This window comes from Mesocricetus auratus, unplaced genomic scaffold (genome assembly GCF_017639785.1).
Source record: "Mesocricetus auratus isolate SY011 unplaced genomic scaffold, BCM_Maur_2.0 Super-Scaffold_100004, whole genome shotgun sequence".
In the NCBI taxonomy this organism is placed as follows: domain Eukaryota; kingdom Metazoa; phylum Chordata; class Mammalia; order Rodentia; family Cricetidae; genus Mesocricetus; species Mesocricetus auratus.
The window spans coordinates 6,420,203-6,436,668 of NW_024429189.1; the positions used below are offsets into that span (position 1 = coordinate 6,420,203).

The 16,466-nt window shown below is 46.8% G+C and overlaps 1 protein-coding gene across 2 annotated transcripts in view; it reads left to right on the plus strand.

Moving 5' to 3' along the window:
* Nucleotides 1–904: 904 nt before the first annotated feature.
* Nucleotides 905–16,466, plus strand: part of Camsap1 (calmodulin regulated spectrin associated protein 1) — a 64,457-nt gene continuing 48,895 nt past the window's right edge. The window contains exon 1 of one of the 2 annotated variants that reach the window (XM_040745225.1): nt 905–1,323. In XM_040745225.1, coding sequence (XP_040601159.1) covers nt 1,170–1,323 — 154 coding nt within the window. In that variant the 5' untranslated portion in view covers nt 905–1,169. The remainder of the gene's footprint in view (nt 1,324–16,466) is intronic. The other variant, XM_040745224.1, reaches the window with a different exon arrangement.

The window sequence follows — 16,466 nt, forward strand, 5'->3', positions numbered from 1 at the left end:
GCTTCCCAGGGGCTGGTGCGTACACCGTCGGTTCTCCGGTGACATCTTCCGCAATGAGCACCCAAGTTTCACAAAAATACTCGTTTCTTTCAAGCAGTAAAATGCAGGCCACCCGCGGCGTTGGTCGTAAGCGTCCGTTTCCCCCTAGGCGCCGCACCTGAGCGAGAGATCATGTCAGTGCCCGTCTGGAGTGGGGAGTGGGGGCTCGCGGTTGCTCCGGACTCCGACCGCTGCTGGGGATCTCGGGTGCTGTTCCGGAGCCGCGCGCACTCTGCCTTCCTCGGCGGCGACGTCTCGGGATCTTCGTCGGTAGGCGCAGCGCCCGTGCAGACCCTAAAGGTGCTCGGTTCTCAGGGAGTAGGCCTTGCTAGAGGTAGAGACGAACCAGTCCCAGAGCGCAGGAGAGAAGCTCCATCAAACCGCGGCGACCGATGTTACTCCCGCAAGACGCTGGGAGAGCAGAGTCCCCAGGAGCGTATACTGCGCCTGCGCAGGACAGGGCTGGGGGCGTGTCCGCTGTGGCTGAAGAAGGGGGCGAGGCTGGGCGGACCGGCGTGTCAACTGCGCTTAGGGATGAAGTAGAGGCGGGGCCGAGGGCGTGTCCACGGCCTCTGAGAACCCGGACTGGGCTAGGTTAGAGGGGCAGTACCCGTAGTACCGGCCGAGGACGGGGCTGGGGGCGGGGCCGAGGGTGTGTCTAGAGCGTCTGAAGAAGGGGACAGGTACCGAGCTTGCGGGGAAGGAGGGCGGGGCGATCGGGGGAGGGTACGGGGCGGTGCTTACTGCGCCTGCGGAGGAAGGTGGGGCTGCGGGAGGTGCCAAGTGCGCTTGCGTGACGCGGCGGCGGCGCGTTAGTTTCTACCCGTTGGCCGCCGCCTTAGCTGCCGCTTCTCCGGGACCGCGCACGCGCCGCCGCTGCCGCCGCCGCCGCCGCCCCCGGCCCGTGCCCATACCGCGCCTGCCCCGCGCTTGCCTTGGCTGGCGCTTGCCTGCCGCCGCCTCCCCGGCCCGCTCGGCGCCTTCTCGGCCTCGGCTCGGCGCCCGCAGCATGCAGCAGCAGCCTGGGTGGCGGCGGCGGCCGTGAAGCAAGTGCGGTGCGCCCCGGCGGGCGGCGCGGGAGGGCGGCGGCGTCTTTGTTGCGGCCGGGCCGCCGCGGCCTTTGTCTGCAGATGGACGCGGGCGGCCGCTCCGCCACCGAAGGCTGGAGGAGGATGGAGGCGCCGCCGGAGGGCGCAGACCTGGTGCCGCTGGACCGCTACGACGCGGCGCGGGCCAAGATCGCAGCCAACCTGCAGTGGATCTGTGCGAAGGCCTATGGCCTAGGTGGGCGGGCGCGGCGGGGTCCGGAGCCGGGGGATGGGATTACAGGGGGACGAACGGGGAACTAACTGGGCTCCGGGATTGTCCCAGAGGGGATCCCACGGGACATAGACTGATGCCGGACGCGACCGGGAGATGTCGGACGGGTGCGGGAGCCGGGGGATGATGGGACCTGAGGGAGACGGACCGGGGTCGGACTGGGGCGGGGGATGGGACCAAAAGGGGATGCGATAGCCGTAGGATGGGATCAGAGGGAGACAGACGGGGAACAGATTGGATCAGGTTTGACACCAGAGGGGTCAGAAAGGGCACTGACACGCCGGAGGGGGGGGGAATGAGACCAGAAAGGGTCGGACGCTGGACGAACCGGGCAGGGAGTAGAACCAGAGGGGATCCGACGGGTCTGGGGGTAAGGTCTGGAGACAGGACCGAGGTTGGGAATGAGGCCGGTGTCAAGGCCAGGGTGCGCCTTCGCGTGGTGTCGGTTCAAGACTGGCTGCCCTGGCGGCGGCCCAGGTGAGCGAGCGCCGAGGTCGCCCAGTGTCGGGCGGGCACGGGACTGCACTCGCGTGTCATTCATTATTCTGAGTCTCGGGTGGAGTGGAGGGTGTCTGTCTGGCGTAGTGTTATTCTCTGGCCTTCTGAGTCCAAGAAGGACTCTCTGTGTGAGTAACCACTGCCTCGCCATCTCTTGATGGCCAGAAAGTGGCCAGAAAGCTTAGTTTGAGGCTCAGACCAAGGGAACAAACCTGGAGTCCCAGCCATTCTGGTTTATATATTATGAATTTTGATACTTAATCAGAACGTGAGCTATTGGATACTCCAGAGATAAATTTTGTGCAGAAATCATCTTGATCCCCTTTGATTAATTCCTGTTGTGAAGAACAAAGTGAAGAACAAGGTAACCTTGTGATGAAACTCCATTTATGAGGCCTAATATGCTTAGTGGATTAAGGCGCTCTGGTTTGGTGCTCTGGAAACTTTGCAGGCCAAATAATGCTGGTAATGAGTTGACTGGGAGACTGCAGTATCAGCGACAAGAGCCTTGTTTCAGGCACAAAACTAAGGGTTAAGTACTTGTGAACCCTCCTAATTTAAGCATAAAGTGCCCTTGTTCTGGCAAAAAAAGTTACAGACTGGGTTGCTGGGACAGCCCTTCCAGGAAGGGGTTAGGTGACTTGCTAAGCAGGTGTTTTCTGACCGTGGACTGTGTCAAATTGCTCCTCCAACTAGTCATAAGGACAAACATGTTTTGTGAGTTTTGGGATTAAATAAACTTATTTTCAACGTAATGCTATGGTGAGGTTTTTTTTTCAGTTTTATAATTCTTGGTCACTGTGTCTGTTGAGTTTCAGGTTTTGCATGGTAGTGGAGAAACATGCCTTTAATCACAACACTTGGGAGAAACCTGTCCTTTTTTTGTTTGTTTGTTTGTTTGTTGTTTTTCGAGGCAGGGTTTCTCTGTGTAGCTGTGTAGCCTGTCCTGGAACACACTCTGTAGATCAGGCTGACCTCACAGAGATCCTCCTACCTCTACCTCCTGAGTGCTGGGACTAAAGGCATGCGCCACCACCCGCCCAGCCAAAACCCTGTCTTGAACCCCCCACCCCCAAACAAAACTAGAGCAGATAGTGGGTGCCTGGCTATTGGTCACATCTACTATTGTGAGCTCCACACACCCCTCCTTGCCACTATAAACCTTTGCTTGCCACGGTTCTAAGCTATATCATTCAGTTTTCTGTTTGTTTTTTTTGAGACAGGGTTTAGCCCTGACTATCCTGGAACTTGCTCCATAGACCAGGCTGGCCTTGAACTCACAGAGATTGCCTGCCTCTCCCTCTGCCTCCTGAGTGCTGGGATTAAAGGGATGTGCCACCACCGATAGCATCATTCAGTTTTTTTGAGTATCTGGCTTGGAATTTCCTATTTAGACCATTCTGGCCTTGAACTCAGAGATCCATCTGCCTCTGTCTCCTGAGTGCTGGCATTAAAGGTACATGCAGACATACTGGATTAGTTTTTTTGTATTATTGAACCTTTCTATTGCTGTCTGTTGAGACTTTCTATAGATTTTTGTTTGTTTGTTTTTTGAGACAGGATTTTTCTGTGTAACTGTACTGGCTGCTCTGGAATTTCACTTTGTAGACCAGGCTGGTCTCTAACTCACTGAGATCTGCCTGCCTCTGTCTCCCCAGTGCTGGGATTAAAGGCGTGTCCTCCACCGCCGGGTCTAGATTATGTTCTTAAGTTCACTTTAGCTCCTGGTTGCATTCTTTTTTATTTTTTATTTTTATTTTTTGGTTTTTACGAGACAGGGTTTCTCTGTATTGTTTTGGAGGCTGTCGGTCCAGCCTGGCCTCGAACTCACAGAGATCCGCCTGCCTCTGCCTCCTGAGTGCTGGGATTAAAGGCATGCGCCACCACCGCCCGGCCCTGGTTGCATTCTTTTGCCCTGCTGTTTAGTATTTGACCAAGGTTAGCCTACCACGTGCCATTGTCCTACTCACAGGTGTTAGCTCGCTTCTAGATTTTTGCTGTTAAACATGGTGCATCCTTGTGCACATCTCCTAGTCCTATGAGCAAGTTTTCACTACAGTGTATATGTATTACCTTTGTGCTGGGCATGGAACTCAAGGCTTTGGTAGGCAAGTACTCTTGCTGAACTGCCTTCTGTGTTTTTAAGGTTGGCCATGTGGGAATAGTTTACTTAGACTCTGTTTATTTACTTTCTAGTTTCTTTACCAGGGTGTGTTTAGTTATGTTTAACCTTAACATTCAGATTGTGATTTGTAGTATATAGAGATGAATTTTCCTCTCATGTTGTTGGCAGTTGATTTAGTTTAGTTTTATTCTAGTACCAGAGTACTCATAAGTTCTTGTTGCTTCATCAAATTTGGAGCAAATGGGCTATAAGGTTTTAGATTTGGTATTTGAGACAGGGTTTCTGTATATAACAGTCCTGGAACTGGATATGTAGACCAGGATGGCCTGGAACTCACAGTGATTGCCTGCCTCTGTGTGTCACCATGCCTGGTGGTTTTAAAATTATTAAGAGTGTTCATTTGAGGACTGGGAGGAAAAGCAGGACTGAGGACCACCAGTGGAGCCCGAGCCTAGGTGACCCTATGACCTAAGACAGGGCCTCTGCTAGCAGAATGCACATCATATGGGCGTTTGGAGCTCTAGTTCCCTTCCATTCATTGTTGTAAATGAGAAGGTTTCCATTCTGTACTCAGCTTTGGCATTTGGGAGGTCCCAATTTATATGACCATGCTGGCTCAGCTGGAGAGATGCTTATGGTGTTCGTACTGGTATGAATTTATTTCTACCAGCCTGGAGTATTTTCCAGGAATCAGAGAGGGGAGAGGGTTTTCTCAAGATACAAAGGGACCCCACCCCCATAAAACTCAGATCCTATTCTGGGGTGAATCTTTGGCAACCTCATGTGTCTCTCAGCTTAGGCTACTGTTCACTGGTCATAGGGAAGGGGTCTTGTATGTTTTATATGGTATGCACATTTTGGTTAAGTCAGGAAGTGAAACCAGTCTTCTTTCTGTGTAGTTGAGAGTGTGGTGGATCTGTAGGGCTAGCTACTGGAGACTCCATTGTCACTTGCCCTGGGATTCTGTGTCCCTGTACCAGGTTGCTATCTGTAGTGAGTTGCAATCTTTGGAGCTCACCCTAGGCCTTGGGCGTATGGTTATGAAGAAACATTTTCTCCAAATTTATTCTGCTCTCGTGCCACAACCAAGATTTGGGGGCTGTCCTGTACTTCTATTTTTAGGATCCTTCTCTTCTTTTTCTGGCAACTCTGGCATTACATTGACAGTCTTTTAGTTATTTTTTAGGAGTAACTTATTAGGGATGCTGAAAATTGTTCACTTAAATGTGTCTGAAAAGAGGAGCGAATTCTGCTTAGCAGCAAGAGTGTGGTAGCATTTATGTGAATCCTGCAATAAATTGATAAAGAAGTTGGAAGAGGTGAGTCGAAGGATTTACAGGATACCATGCTAGACTAGGGCTGCGGCAGTCCTGGCTTTTGCTTCTGGTCCATTTTGTATTGTATTTGTGACCTTAGCAAGCTCAGAGGTATCTAGGCTTTGGTTTCTGGGGGCAGCGGGGGAATACAAGTTTTTATCTCTCAAGGACAGTGGAATACACAGGGACCGGATGAGAAGACTCTCAACTGTTTGCAAGGAGATTGCTCTGGCTCAGCAGAAACTGATTTGTCCTTTTGCCCCAGAGCTGAGCTGTCCTGAATCCTAGGCCCAGTCAGGAGCTCATCCTTCTCACCTTACCAGCAACAGCAGGCTGGGTTGGAGAGGGATGGTGGCCTGACTGGAGGGTTAGGTCTGCTAAACAGGAGTGCTGCTCCCCATCCTTGTCCCTGCTCACCTGGTCTCCCATGCTCACCAGAGTCTTCAGACTGTTAATTTGAAGCACACTGTAGAGTATGAAGTCATATGCACATCTGTGACCCATGCAGCCCATCCAGTTCCTAGGAAATATGTGGTAGAGCCTCTGTTGGCAACAAAGTGCTTTGAACCTGCTTGGCCTAGCCAATGCTAGGAGCAGAGCCTTTCCTAATTCTAGGAGTCACCACATTGCCAGAGTCATGATATTGTTTGGTTAAGTGGCATTAGGTCAAAAGGAGTCCATTATTTGGAACCCCTTTCTATAGTGCCAGAGCTGACTGGGGCTGCTCACTGTTCCTTTCTTTTCCTGGACTGGGCAGGTTTCCCTGAAAGCAGTCTACTGCCTGAGACCAGTTCAGAAGTGTTACCAACTTGTTCTAGGTCACAATTTGTTCAGACTACTGGTTCATGAGTTTAGATTGTGGTTTTATTTATTTTTATTTCAAGTGACTGGGTACATTGTCTGCATGTATGTCTGGGCACTATATCTGTACCTAGAGGCTAGAAGAGGCCATCAGGTCCCCTGGACTGGAGTTACTTACATATGATTGTGAGCTCCTTGTAGGTGGTGGGAATTGAACCCCAGTCCTCTGGAAGAAGAGCCAGTGATCTTAAGTGCTGAGTAATTTCTCAGTCCCTAGACTGTTTTTAAATAGCCTTTGGTTATTCTTGGCAAGTGAGTTGGGTGTTTCTGGGTGGGAGGGTCCAGGAGCCTCAAGTGTTTGCTGAACATGATGCTATAGGGCTGCTGGCTGGCAGTGGTTGCCATGACCCTTTCCCTACAGGGCATCTGGAGAGCCTCATGTCTTCTGGCTTTGGTATCTCTACAAGATTGGGGTCCTGACTCTTATATGCATTATATTGTACCCACCTCAAGAATACTCAGGTGCTTGTTGTTATGTGCTGTGGAGGGAATTTATGTTTTAGAGTTGTGCTTATACATGCTCTCCTTCCTGGCCTGATGCCAGGAGTTAAGTACTAATCAGAGAATGAAAATCTGTCTTTAATCTCTTAGCTAATCCTTTGTTTGACCCTCCAAAGGGTTAGCTGCTATTGTGTTTCAGAATATTAATTTTGGCTGTACATTCAAATGGCTTTTAATACTCTCAGAATTTTCTTCCCTCCCTCAGTCCCTCCCTCTCTCCCTCCCTCTCTCCCTCCTTCCCTCAATGGGAGAGTGATTGAGACAGGGCCTCACTCTGTAGCTGTCATGGAACAAATGTGCCATGTTTCTTGTGTTGATTTTTGTTTCAAGATAGCCCTATAAATTTCAGGTATGCTAGTGCCCCCCTCCACCTCAAAGGTGCACTGTTTAATAACTTGGGTGACTGCCAATTTTCATGTTGTCAGAGGATGACCAGCATGGAGCCAAGATTACTTTCATCCAATGGCTATTGTGTGCTTAACTATTTTTTGCAGTATAGGAAATATAAAGGGAGAAGGCACATAATGCTATACACTTTGTTGATCAAAATCCTCATGAAATACAGACATTCATGGAGGAAATAGGAATAGTGGAGGGGTTGAAGATGACTACATGGGACTGAGAAGACAGCTCAGACAGTAAAGTGCTTGCTAAACAAGCATGAAGACCTGAGTTGGAGTCCTAGAACCCATATTTAAAAAGCCAGGTATGGAGCTGGCGAGATGGCTCAGCAGATAAAAGGTGCTTGCTGCCAAGCCTGACGAACTGAGTTTGATCCCTGGGACCTACATAATGGAAAGAGAGAACGGACTAGTACAGGTTGTCCTCTGATCTCTACACATATGCTGTGGCATACACAGGTATACATACACACATGAATGAATGAATGAATGATTATTATTGTTGTTTTTAAGACAGGTTTCTCTGTGTAGCTCTGGCTGTCCTAGAACTCACTGTGTAGGCCAGGATGGTCTTGAACTCAGAGGTCAGCCTGCCTCTGCTTCCCGAGTGCTGGATTAAAAGTGTGTCCCCACACTTCTTGGCATAAAGTAATTTTTGTTTGTTTTTTTGAGACAGGGTTTCTCTGTATTGTTTTGGAGGCTGTCCTGGAACTAGCTCTTGTAGACCAGACTGGCCTTGGACTCACAGATATCCTCCTGCCTCTGCCTCCTGAGTGCTAGAACTAAAGGCGTGTGCCACCAACGCCCGGCAAAATAACTTTTAAATATTAAAAAAAGTCAGGCATGGTGGTGTATGCTTGGAATCCCATGCTGGGGGGGTAGAAATGGGTTCCATGACCAGCCGGCCTGGCCTACTTTTAGGCTCCAGGTCAGTGAGAGAACATAAGTGAATGGCTCTGGAAGGTGGTAAAGGCCTGCATAGCCCCTGAGAGCAGAGGATGGGTATGTCTGCACCATTGTGTAGCCGCCAAGTGATCTTGTGCATTGAGTAGATTAACTGTGCCGAGGCAGAGGTGTAAAGTTTGATTTAGTAGTTTGGAAAAAGTCTGGGGCCAGGTTGTTTATGGTGATCCCAGTGTCATTGGGGATTTCTTTGATGTATGTGCCTGGGAACACTTGAATAGGAGATGATTTGCTGAGAGCTGGGAATGTGCTTTGAGCAGCTATTCCCCTGTTGCTACAGTTTCAACTGGTCAAAATTAGGAGTATCAGTAACATTGTCTTATAACCTGTGGGAACTGAATGGAGCTTTGAAGACCACACATGCAAAGACCTGTAAGGAGAATCTTGGGCGGTGCTTCATTTACAGAGGAGCAGGTCAGGTGAGGAAGAAGAGGGACTCCTTTGAGGGGATCTGGCATGCTCCATAAAGAAGTATGTAGTCTAGGCAAGGGCAGAGAAGGGGAATGCAGGCAGGTGTGGGTGCAGCTTGCTCAAGCACAAGCCCAGGCAAGTGGAATGTAGAAGCTGAGATTAACTTGGACAGAAGGCTGAGTTTCAGATCTTGGGATGTCTTAAGTGACAGATTGGTAAAGCCTTGCAGGGGTTTACTTATGGACTGTATTTATGGACAGTTTCTGAGGAAGAAAGAGATCTGGGCTTTTTAGCAAGGCACAGTGGGTGCTACTCACTGTTTACCAAGTGGATACTTGTTTTGGACCTTTCTTGGTGTACACTAATACAGTAAAGCACATATAATCATACAGTCAGATAAAGTTTTGGTGGTGTGTCTCCTCCAGATCCATCTATGTTTCATTCTGGCCTTCCTATACTGTTTCCTGCCTGGTGTTTCCTATCATTTAAGCACATCAAGCTTCCTTTAGCCCACACAATATCTTTGAGAGTCATCCATGTATCTCATGGTGTACAGGTGTTTGCTTAGTATTTCATTGTATGGTTAGCACATTTGTCTGTTGATGAATATTGTTGGGATGTTATGAAAAAGCTGCTATGAGCATTCATTTGTGTGGGCAGATATTTTTATTCATCTTAAATAGGTTTGGATTAGTGGATCATGAGATAATGCATGTTTAAGGCATAAGAAAGTAGGAAGTTTTCCAGAGTGGCTGATTCATTGTTTCCCCTGAGCCCTGTATGAGAATTCCAGTTGTTCTGCCTTCATGTCAGCACTTGGTGCTACTGGTCTTCATATTTTAGCCAGTCAAGTGGGTGGGTTGTGCCATCCTACTTAGTATGCATCTCCCTGATGACTAACGATGAGGAGCCTTTTAAAATAATGCCTTTTGTGCATTTTAATTTCTTCCCAGGTAATGATACCTTGGACAATATAAGAAAAATTAAATTATCTGGACGTTTATTAACATGTAGTTGTAAGACATTCTGCAGAGGTCCTGGTTGTCTTTACTCAGTTTTCCAGTGTTAACTTTTTTTTTTTTAATTATTTTTATTTTATATGCATTGGTGTTCTGCCTGCATGTATGTCTGTGTGAAGGTGTCAGGGTCCCCTGGAACTGGAGTTACAGACAGTTGTGAGCTGTCATGTGGGTGCTGGGAATTGAATCTGGGTCCTCTGGAAGAGCAGCTAGTGCTCATAACTTCTGATCTCTCCAGCACCCCCCATAACTTATGAATTTATTAAAAAATTACAACCAAATGTGTAGAACCTTCCCTCCCCTTAGACCCTCCTGTTACAGATGCATCCATGGCTGTCTGTTACCCCTGGCTGTTGCTGCCCTTGCTGCCCTTCCTTGTAGTTTCTGACTAGATTTAGCCTGTTGACTTCATTGCTTATACAAACAGTGCAACAGTGCCACCCTCCCTGCAGCTCATGTGTCCTGATAGTTTATATTTTGTTTCCTTTTTTGTTTGTTTGTTTGTTTGTTTTGAGACAAAGGCTTATGTACGCCAAGCTCAGCTTAAATTTACTGTGTAGCTAGGGATGACCTTAAACTTCCAATCTTCCTATCTCTACCTCCCCAAGCACTGGGATTACAGATGTGATCTGAATTTATGTTTTCACATTCATCTATTTCTGTGTTTGAAAAGCTTCCTTTGGTGCTTGCTTTTATTTCATTTGGGTTACTATGTAAAATACCGTAGCCTAGGTAATTCAGAAATGATGGAGATGTATTGTTTATAGTTCTGGGGTTGGAAGTCCAAGTTAAGTGCAGCAGTAGATCCTGCATGTGATAAGTCTCTGGTCCTCATTCCATACCCAGCACCCATAAAACTGGGTATTGCGGCACATGCTTGTAACTCAGGTAGTGGCAGGAGGATTAGGAGCAAGATTATCCATGTATATATAGCAAATTGAAGGCCAACCAGAACTGCTCAGATCCTGTCTCTTTCCCCACTCCATATTTAAACATTCTAACAGTACAAGTTGAATATACCAGTTTGGTATGTACATGCAGAGGAATGATGATGGGAAATATTTTTCTGTGGTAAGCTGTTACATATCTATAGGAGCAGAAAACATTGTGTCTGTAGTAAAAACACATTTCCATTCATGACATAAGAAGCCTTGAATCTAAAGTAAGGTGTTTCAGGTTATATCTGTTGGCATTGTGTGCTGCGATGACATGTGCAGTGTGTATGCTGTGTGTTCAGAACCAAGGCTGCAGTGAAGTTTCTTGATAAAACATGACTGAGCACTGCCAGAAACTACTTGGATCCATGATGCGTTTGATTTTGAATTGGCTTTTGGTTGTTGTGTGTTTGGAAAGCTTTTACCATTTACTTCTCCAGCTCCCACATTCAGTTATGTAGCCCATATTGGCTCAAGACCTACAGTGTAAGAAGCTGGGGCCTAGAATATAATTTATTTTGGTGAATGCTTGGGCATGTAGCAGAGATCATTTAAAACAGCTTCTTGTTCCCCTCTCCTGTCTTCCACTCCTCCTGTTCCTTTTGGCTAAGTAGATCTTTCCTTAAGGCTCTGCTGATCATGCCCGAGGTCCAGGCCCATGTGCAGGTCCTGTCTGGACCTCATACATTACACCATAGCAACATCTCCCATTGCAAAATCCCCAGCCCTGTGCCACTCATCAGAACACAGCCAGAACTGGGTGTGTTGCCCACAGACCCTGGGGATAGAACAGTGCAGGTGGAAATGCCTTTGGTACCGTGAGCATGAATGGGTAGAAGAGTGTCAGAATAAGAAACTGATTAAGCCAGTTATTTTTGGGGAAGAGAACCATAGTGTGAGGTGATGAATTGAGGGCTTTAGTTTTCCAGTCCTTTCTGTAATCTCTTAACATTAATCCTTTTCAATGGAACTTCCCCTCCTCTCCTTTTGTTCATATTAACAGGGTTATTTAAGAATAAAATGTCCAGGAGTTCCCAGATCCAGATGACTTTCAGGAAGAGGGGGAGGAAAACTACTGGGGATTTTCTACCTGGTGTCATTCTGTACCCCCTCATGTTTCTATATTCCCTATAGCCAGCTTCTTTCCACCAGCTTGGCTCCTGGGCTTTTATAGAATGCCAGTCATGTGGACCTAGATTCTGTCGTTCTGTCAGTAGCGGCCTGGGCTTTGTGTACAGATTGACTGTGCTGGCTGTTGGAGTCCTTGTTGGCTATGTCTAGTAGCCTTGTCAGTTGCTGATGACTGACAGAGTTTTCATGCTAGTGGATCTATCTTTTCTTAGCTCTATCAGAGTTTTTGTGTATTTTGAGTCTAGTTAGTCCTATCACTAAGGATTTTACTCTTCAGTAGTTTCCTTTCTACTTTTTGTTTGTTTTTCAAGACAGGGTTTCTCTGTATATCACTGGCTGTCCTGGAACTCGCTCTGTAGACCAGGCTGGCCTCTAACTCACAGAGATCCACCTGCCTCTGCTTCCCGAGTGCTGGGATTAGAGTCTTGCACCACCACACTACCTGGCCTCCTTTCTCTCTCTCTCTCTCTCTCTCTCTCTCTCTCTCTCTCTCTCTCTCTCTCTCTCTCTCTCTCTCTCTCTCTCTCTTCTCTCTCTCTCTCTCTCTTTGTTTTAATTAGCCTTCATTGTACTGTAGCCCCCATTTAGCTGTTTTTCACTTGTGCAGTGTGCTACTATGGTAAACTGCAGTCTGAAAATATTTAATGGAAAAGTCGTAGAAACGATTCCTAAATTTTAAATTGCATGGCATTTTGAATAGGGCAGTGTTTTTCAACCTTTCTAATGCTGTGACCCTTTAATGTCCTGGTGTTATGGTGCCCCCAACCATAAAATTACTTGGGTTTGCTACTTCATAACTATAATTTTGCTACTGTTATGGATCATAATGTAAATATCTGTGAAAGGGTTGTTCAACCCCCAAAGGGTTCTGAGTCTATTGGAGTGGCATGACCAATCACACACTGTCCTTCCTGGGATCTTACAATTGCTTTATTAAAAGTTGAACTTCATCAGTTGTGTCTGTATAGGTTTGTTACTACTCCAGTTTCAGATGTTCATGGGTGTCTGGAAACTAGACCTGGTAGAAATGATAGAGGGTACTATAATCTTTTCTGATAATGTAACAGCTACTTAAAGAATTTAAAGATTTCTCCAGGAAATCCCATGCTGGAGGAGAAAGGTGTGCTGGAGTTAATCTTTTTTTTTTTATAATTTATTTTATGTGCATTGGTATGAAGGTATCAGGTCGCCTGAAACTTGAATTCTGTGGGTGCTGAGTCCTCTGGAAGAGCAGCTGGTGCTCTTAACCGCTGAGCCATCACTCCAGCCCCCTGGAGTTAATCTTACAGCTCTGATAATTTCCCTGATACTTACAGCTAATCCTACACTGCATAGTTCCTGGCTTTCCTTTCTCTTTTCTATAAACTAATGTGGCTAAAGGGAAGGCTGAGAGAAACAGATATTTTCCTTTTCTTACTTCCATATAAAACTTACATTTTCATTGATCAATTTCTGTCTCAGTTTTTTGGTAGAGAGGCAACAGTGGATTTAAGATTCTGCTAACACCATCTTCTTATTGGATACTGTTTGCATATTTTACAGATTTTTTTTTCTGCTCTGTTTCTGGGCTGTATCCCTAGTCATAGTGTATCTGTTTCTATTTTTATTTTTTTAGTTTGTTTTTCTATCCTTTATCCCCTCCTTTTCTCCTTCCCTCTGACACTCCCTCCCTTCTTCATTTCTCTTTGAGACTGGGTCTTGAAGTGTTAAATTCAGACTTGATGCAAACCGGTTTATCTTGCTGAATTAGAAGTGAATTTCTTGTGAACAGCATATTGCTGTGCTGCTTGTGTTGTTGTTTCAGACAGGGTCTCTCTATTATGTAGCCTTGGCAGATCTGGAACAAATTACGTAGAGCAGGCTGGCCTCAAACTCACAGAGATCTGTCTGCTCTGCCTCCTTAGCACTGGGATTAAAGGTGTGCACCACCAGGTTTGGTTCTGGTGTGGTTGCTTTGTTTGTACTCTGTATCAATGTATCAATGAAAACTCTGAAGTCTGCTGCTTTTTCTTGATGCTTCGTTTTCTTCTACCATTTTTCTCTTTGGAGAACTTACTTTAGTCATTCTCATAGTTATTTTTTTATTTTACTTATTTTTTTTTTTTGAGACAGGGTTTCTCTGTGGCTTTGGAGGTTGTCCTGGAACTAGCTCTTGTAGACCAGGCTGGTCTCGAACTCACAGAGATCCGCCTGCCTCTGCCTCCTGAGTGCTGGGATTAAAGGTGTGCACCACCACCGCCCGGCTATTTTACTTATCTTTAAAAAATATTTTATTATGGGAGGCAGAGAGGCAGGTGGACCTCTGTGAGTTTGAGGCCAGCCTGATCTACAAAAGTGAGTTCCAGGATAGCCAGGACTGTTTCACAGAGAAACCCTGTTTTGAAAAACAAGCAAACAACCAAACAATTATATATATTTTATTATTATTCATGCACATGAATGTTTTTGCTTGCATGTATGTCTGTGTACTATTCCCCTGCTTCGTGTACAGGGAGGCCAGAAGAAGGTGTCAGTTCCTCTGGAACAGACTGTTACCAGCCACCATGTGGCTGCTGGGACTCAGGTAGTCTGCAAAAATGTTCAGTGCTCTTAACTGCTGAGCCATCCCTCCAGCCCTTAGTTATTTGTTTGTGTGTGTGAGAGATATGAGATGTGTGTGGGGTGTGTTTGTGTTTGCCACTGTGTATGTGTGGAGGTCACAGACGACTTAGAGGAGTCAGTTCTCTCCTTTTATATGGTGGGTTCTGGGGATGGAACCCCACCGTCAGGCTTCACTGCAAGCACCTTTGCATATTGACACCATTGCCATTGGAATGGGAATTCCCTCTACAAGTATGTCTTTCTTCTGCTTCAGAATTTTCTTTTTAGCTTTACAAGTTTGAATATATGTCTTGGCTCAGATTCCTTTGGATTTTCCTGATTCATGGTTTGCTCAGTGTCTTAGAATAGGTTGGTGTCTTTCACTGTATTTGGTAAGTTTTCAGCCATTAGTTTGCTCTGTATTCTCCTTGCTACCTTCTTCTCTGGGACTGTGGTGCACAGCACCTCTCCTATGGCTCCCTGTCCGTCTTCTTCCTCAGTTCTAGTCTCCTTCCTCTGCCTGTGGTCCAGATCGGATGGATGCTGTTGATTTAACTCAGTTCTAGTCTCCTTCCTCTGCCTGTGGTCCAGATCGGATGGATGCTGTTGATTTAACTCAGTTCTAGTCTCCTTCCTCTGCCTGTGGTCCAGATTGGATGGATGCTGTTGATTTAACTCAGTTCTAGTCTCCTTCCTCTGCCTGTGGTCCAGAGCGGATGGATGCTGTTGATTTAACTCAGTTCTAGTCTCCTTCCTCTGCCTGTGGTCCAGAGCGGATGGATGCTGTTGATTTAACTCAGTTCTAGTCTCCTTCCTCTGCCTGTGGTCCAGATTGGATGGATGCTGTTGATTTAACTCAGTTCTAGTCTCCTTCCTCTGCCTGTGGTCCAGATTGGATGGATGCTGTTGATTTAACTTAGTCAGCAGTTCAGGTCTCCGTCATTGTCACCCTGCTGTTCAGCCTGTCCAGTGAGTTTCTAAATGTCTGTTGCTCCACTTCTCATTTCTATATTTAGTGCTTTAGAAAACTTTCTTTGCTGGACTTTTCTAGTTTGCTTCAGAGTTTGTCACTCCTGCATTCATTTTGTGCTGGCTGCTTTCAAATGTCAGAGATGTGTCAACACTTGATACGTCTTGGTGTGTGTCAGTTGGTCATCTTCCTTGAGTGGCGGTTTCAGACGATTCTTGACCATCTTGGGTATTACATGAGGAGCCAGGGCCCTCAGACTCTTGGTTTAGCAGCAGTCTCCTGTTGGGTTCGTCTAGCCTTGAGCTTCGTAGTTGGCTGTGGTTCTGGTAGGTCCTGTGCCCCAGCCCTGTGCTCCTGTTCAGTCTACTCATCTGGCTCCTTGCTGCTATTGCTTACGGACAAAAGAACTTTCCAGGCTGGGTAGGTGGGACTCTGCTGGTTTATGGTTGGGCATCTCTGCCTCCCAGGAAGAGATTTCATAAAGTTCTGACAACTTACCAGCCCATTTTATAGGACAGAGCTGTGACTGGTCAGTGATGGGCAGGGCCACTCCTTGACCAGGACTGTTTAATTATGCATGCCCTTTTTTAAAGCCTACATCTTATGTCAGTACCCTAAGGATAAACTTTGTTCTTCCCAATGTGATCACAGTGAATAAACTGCTCTTTTTCTGTTTCTCATTATCACTTGTCTCATTAATTGATGTATTGAGGACAAGGGGCCAAACCTAGCTGGGGATGCCAGGGACCAGAATTATACCCCAAACCTCTGACAATGAGTTGATGCCCTTTCCTGGAATTGCCAGCTGCGTGGGGAGAAGGATTGCATGAGCAGTGGAGAGGGAGAGTATCTTCTCTGCCAGGTGCTTCTGGTGAGACCTTGCATGTAGTGTTCCCTGGTCCATGGTGGCTCTGGCTTTAGGGACAGGTATCTCAGGCTGGGTAGGGAAGCAGAGCACCTTTGCTCCACAGTGTCCCCTTGTCCCCTGCTGCTCTATTGTTACCGGGGCCTCACCTTCCGTGGCCCAGAAACCAGTTGCCTTGCTTGCTTTGCCTGTTGTACTGTCCTGGTGGGGCTGTCCTGCAGTGTGAGGTCCTAGCTGGCATCCTTCTCTCCACTCTCTGGTTCCCCTCTGCTTGTCCTTAAAAGTGTTTCAGGGTTTGTAGCTTCCTTCTGCATAAAGGGGCAAACAGGGATGGTCTGTTGGCCTGGCTTGACAGGAACTCCCTCTGACATATGAAAAAGTATTTTTGACTTTGGATTCTGTCAATGTGACTGTACGGCTTTTTGGATGTGGATTTCCCTTTTGAGTCTCACTGGTATTTTTAGTAGTTTCATAAATTTTACAAGTATTGGAAAATTCTCTGCACTGTCTGCTTAAACATCCTTCTGCCAT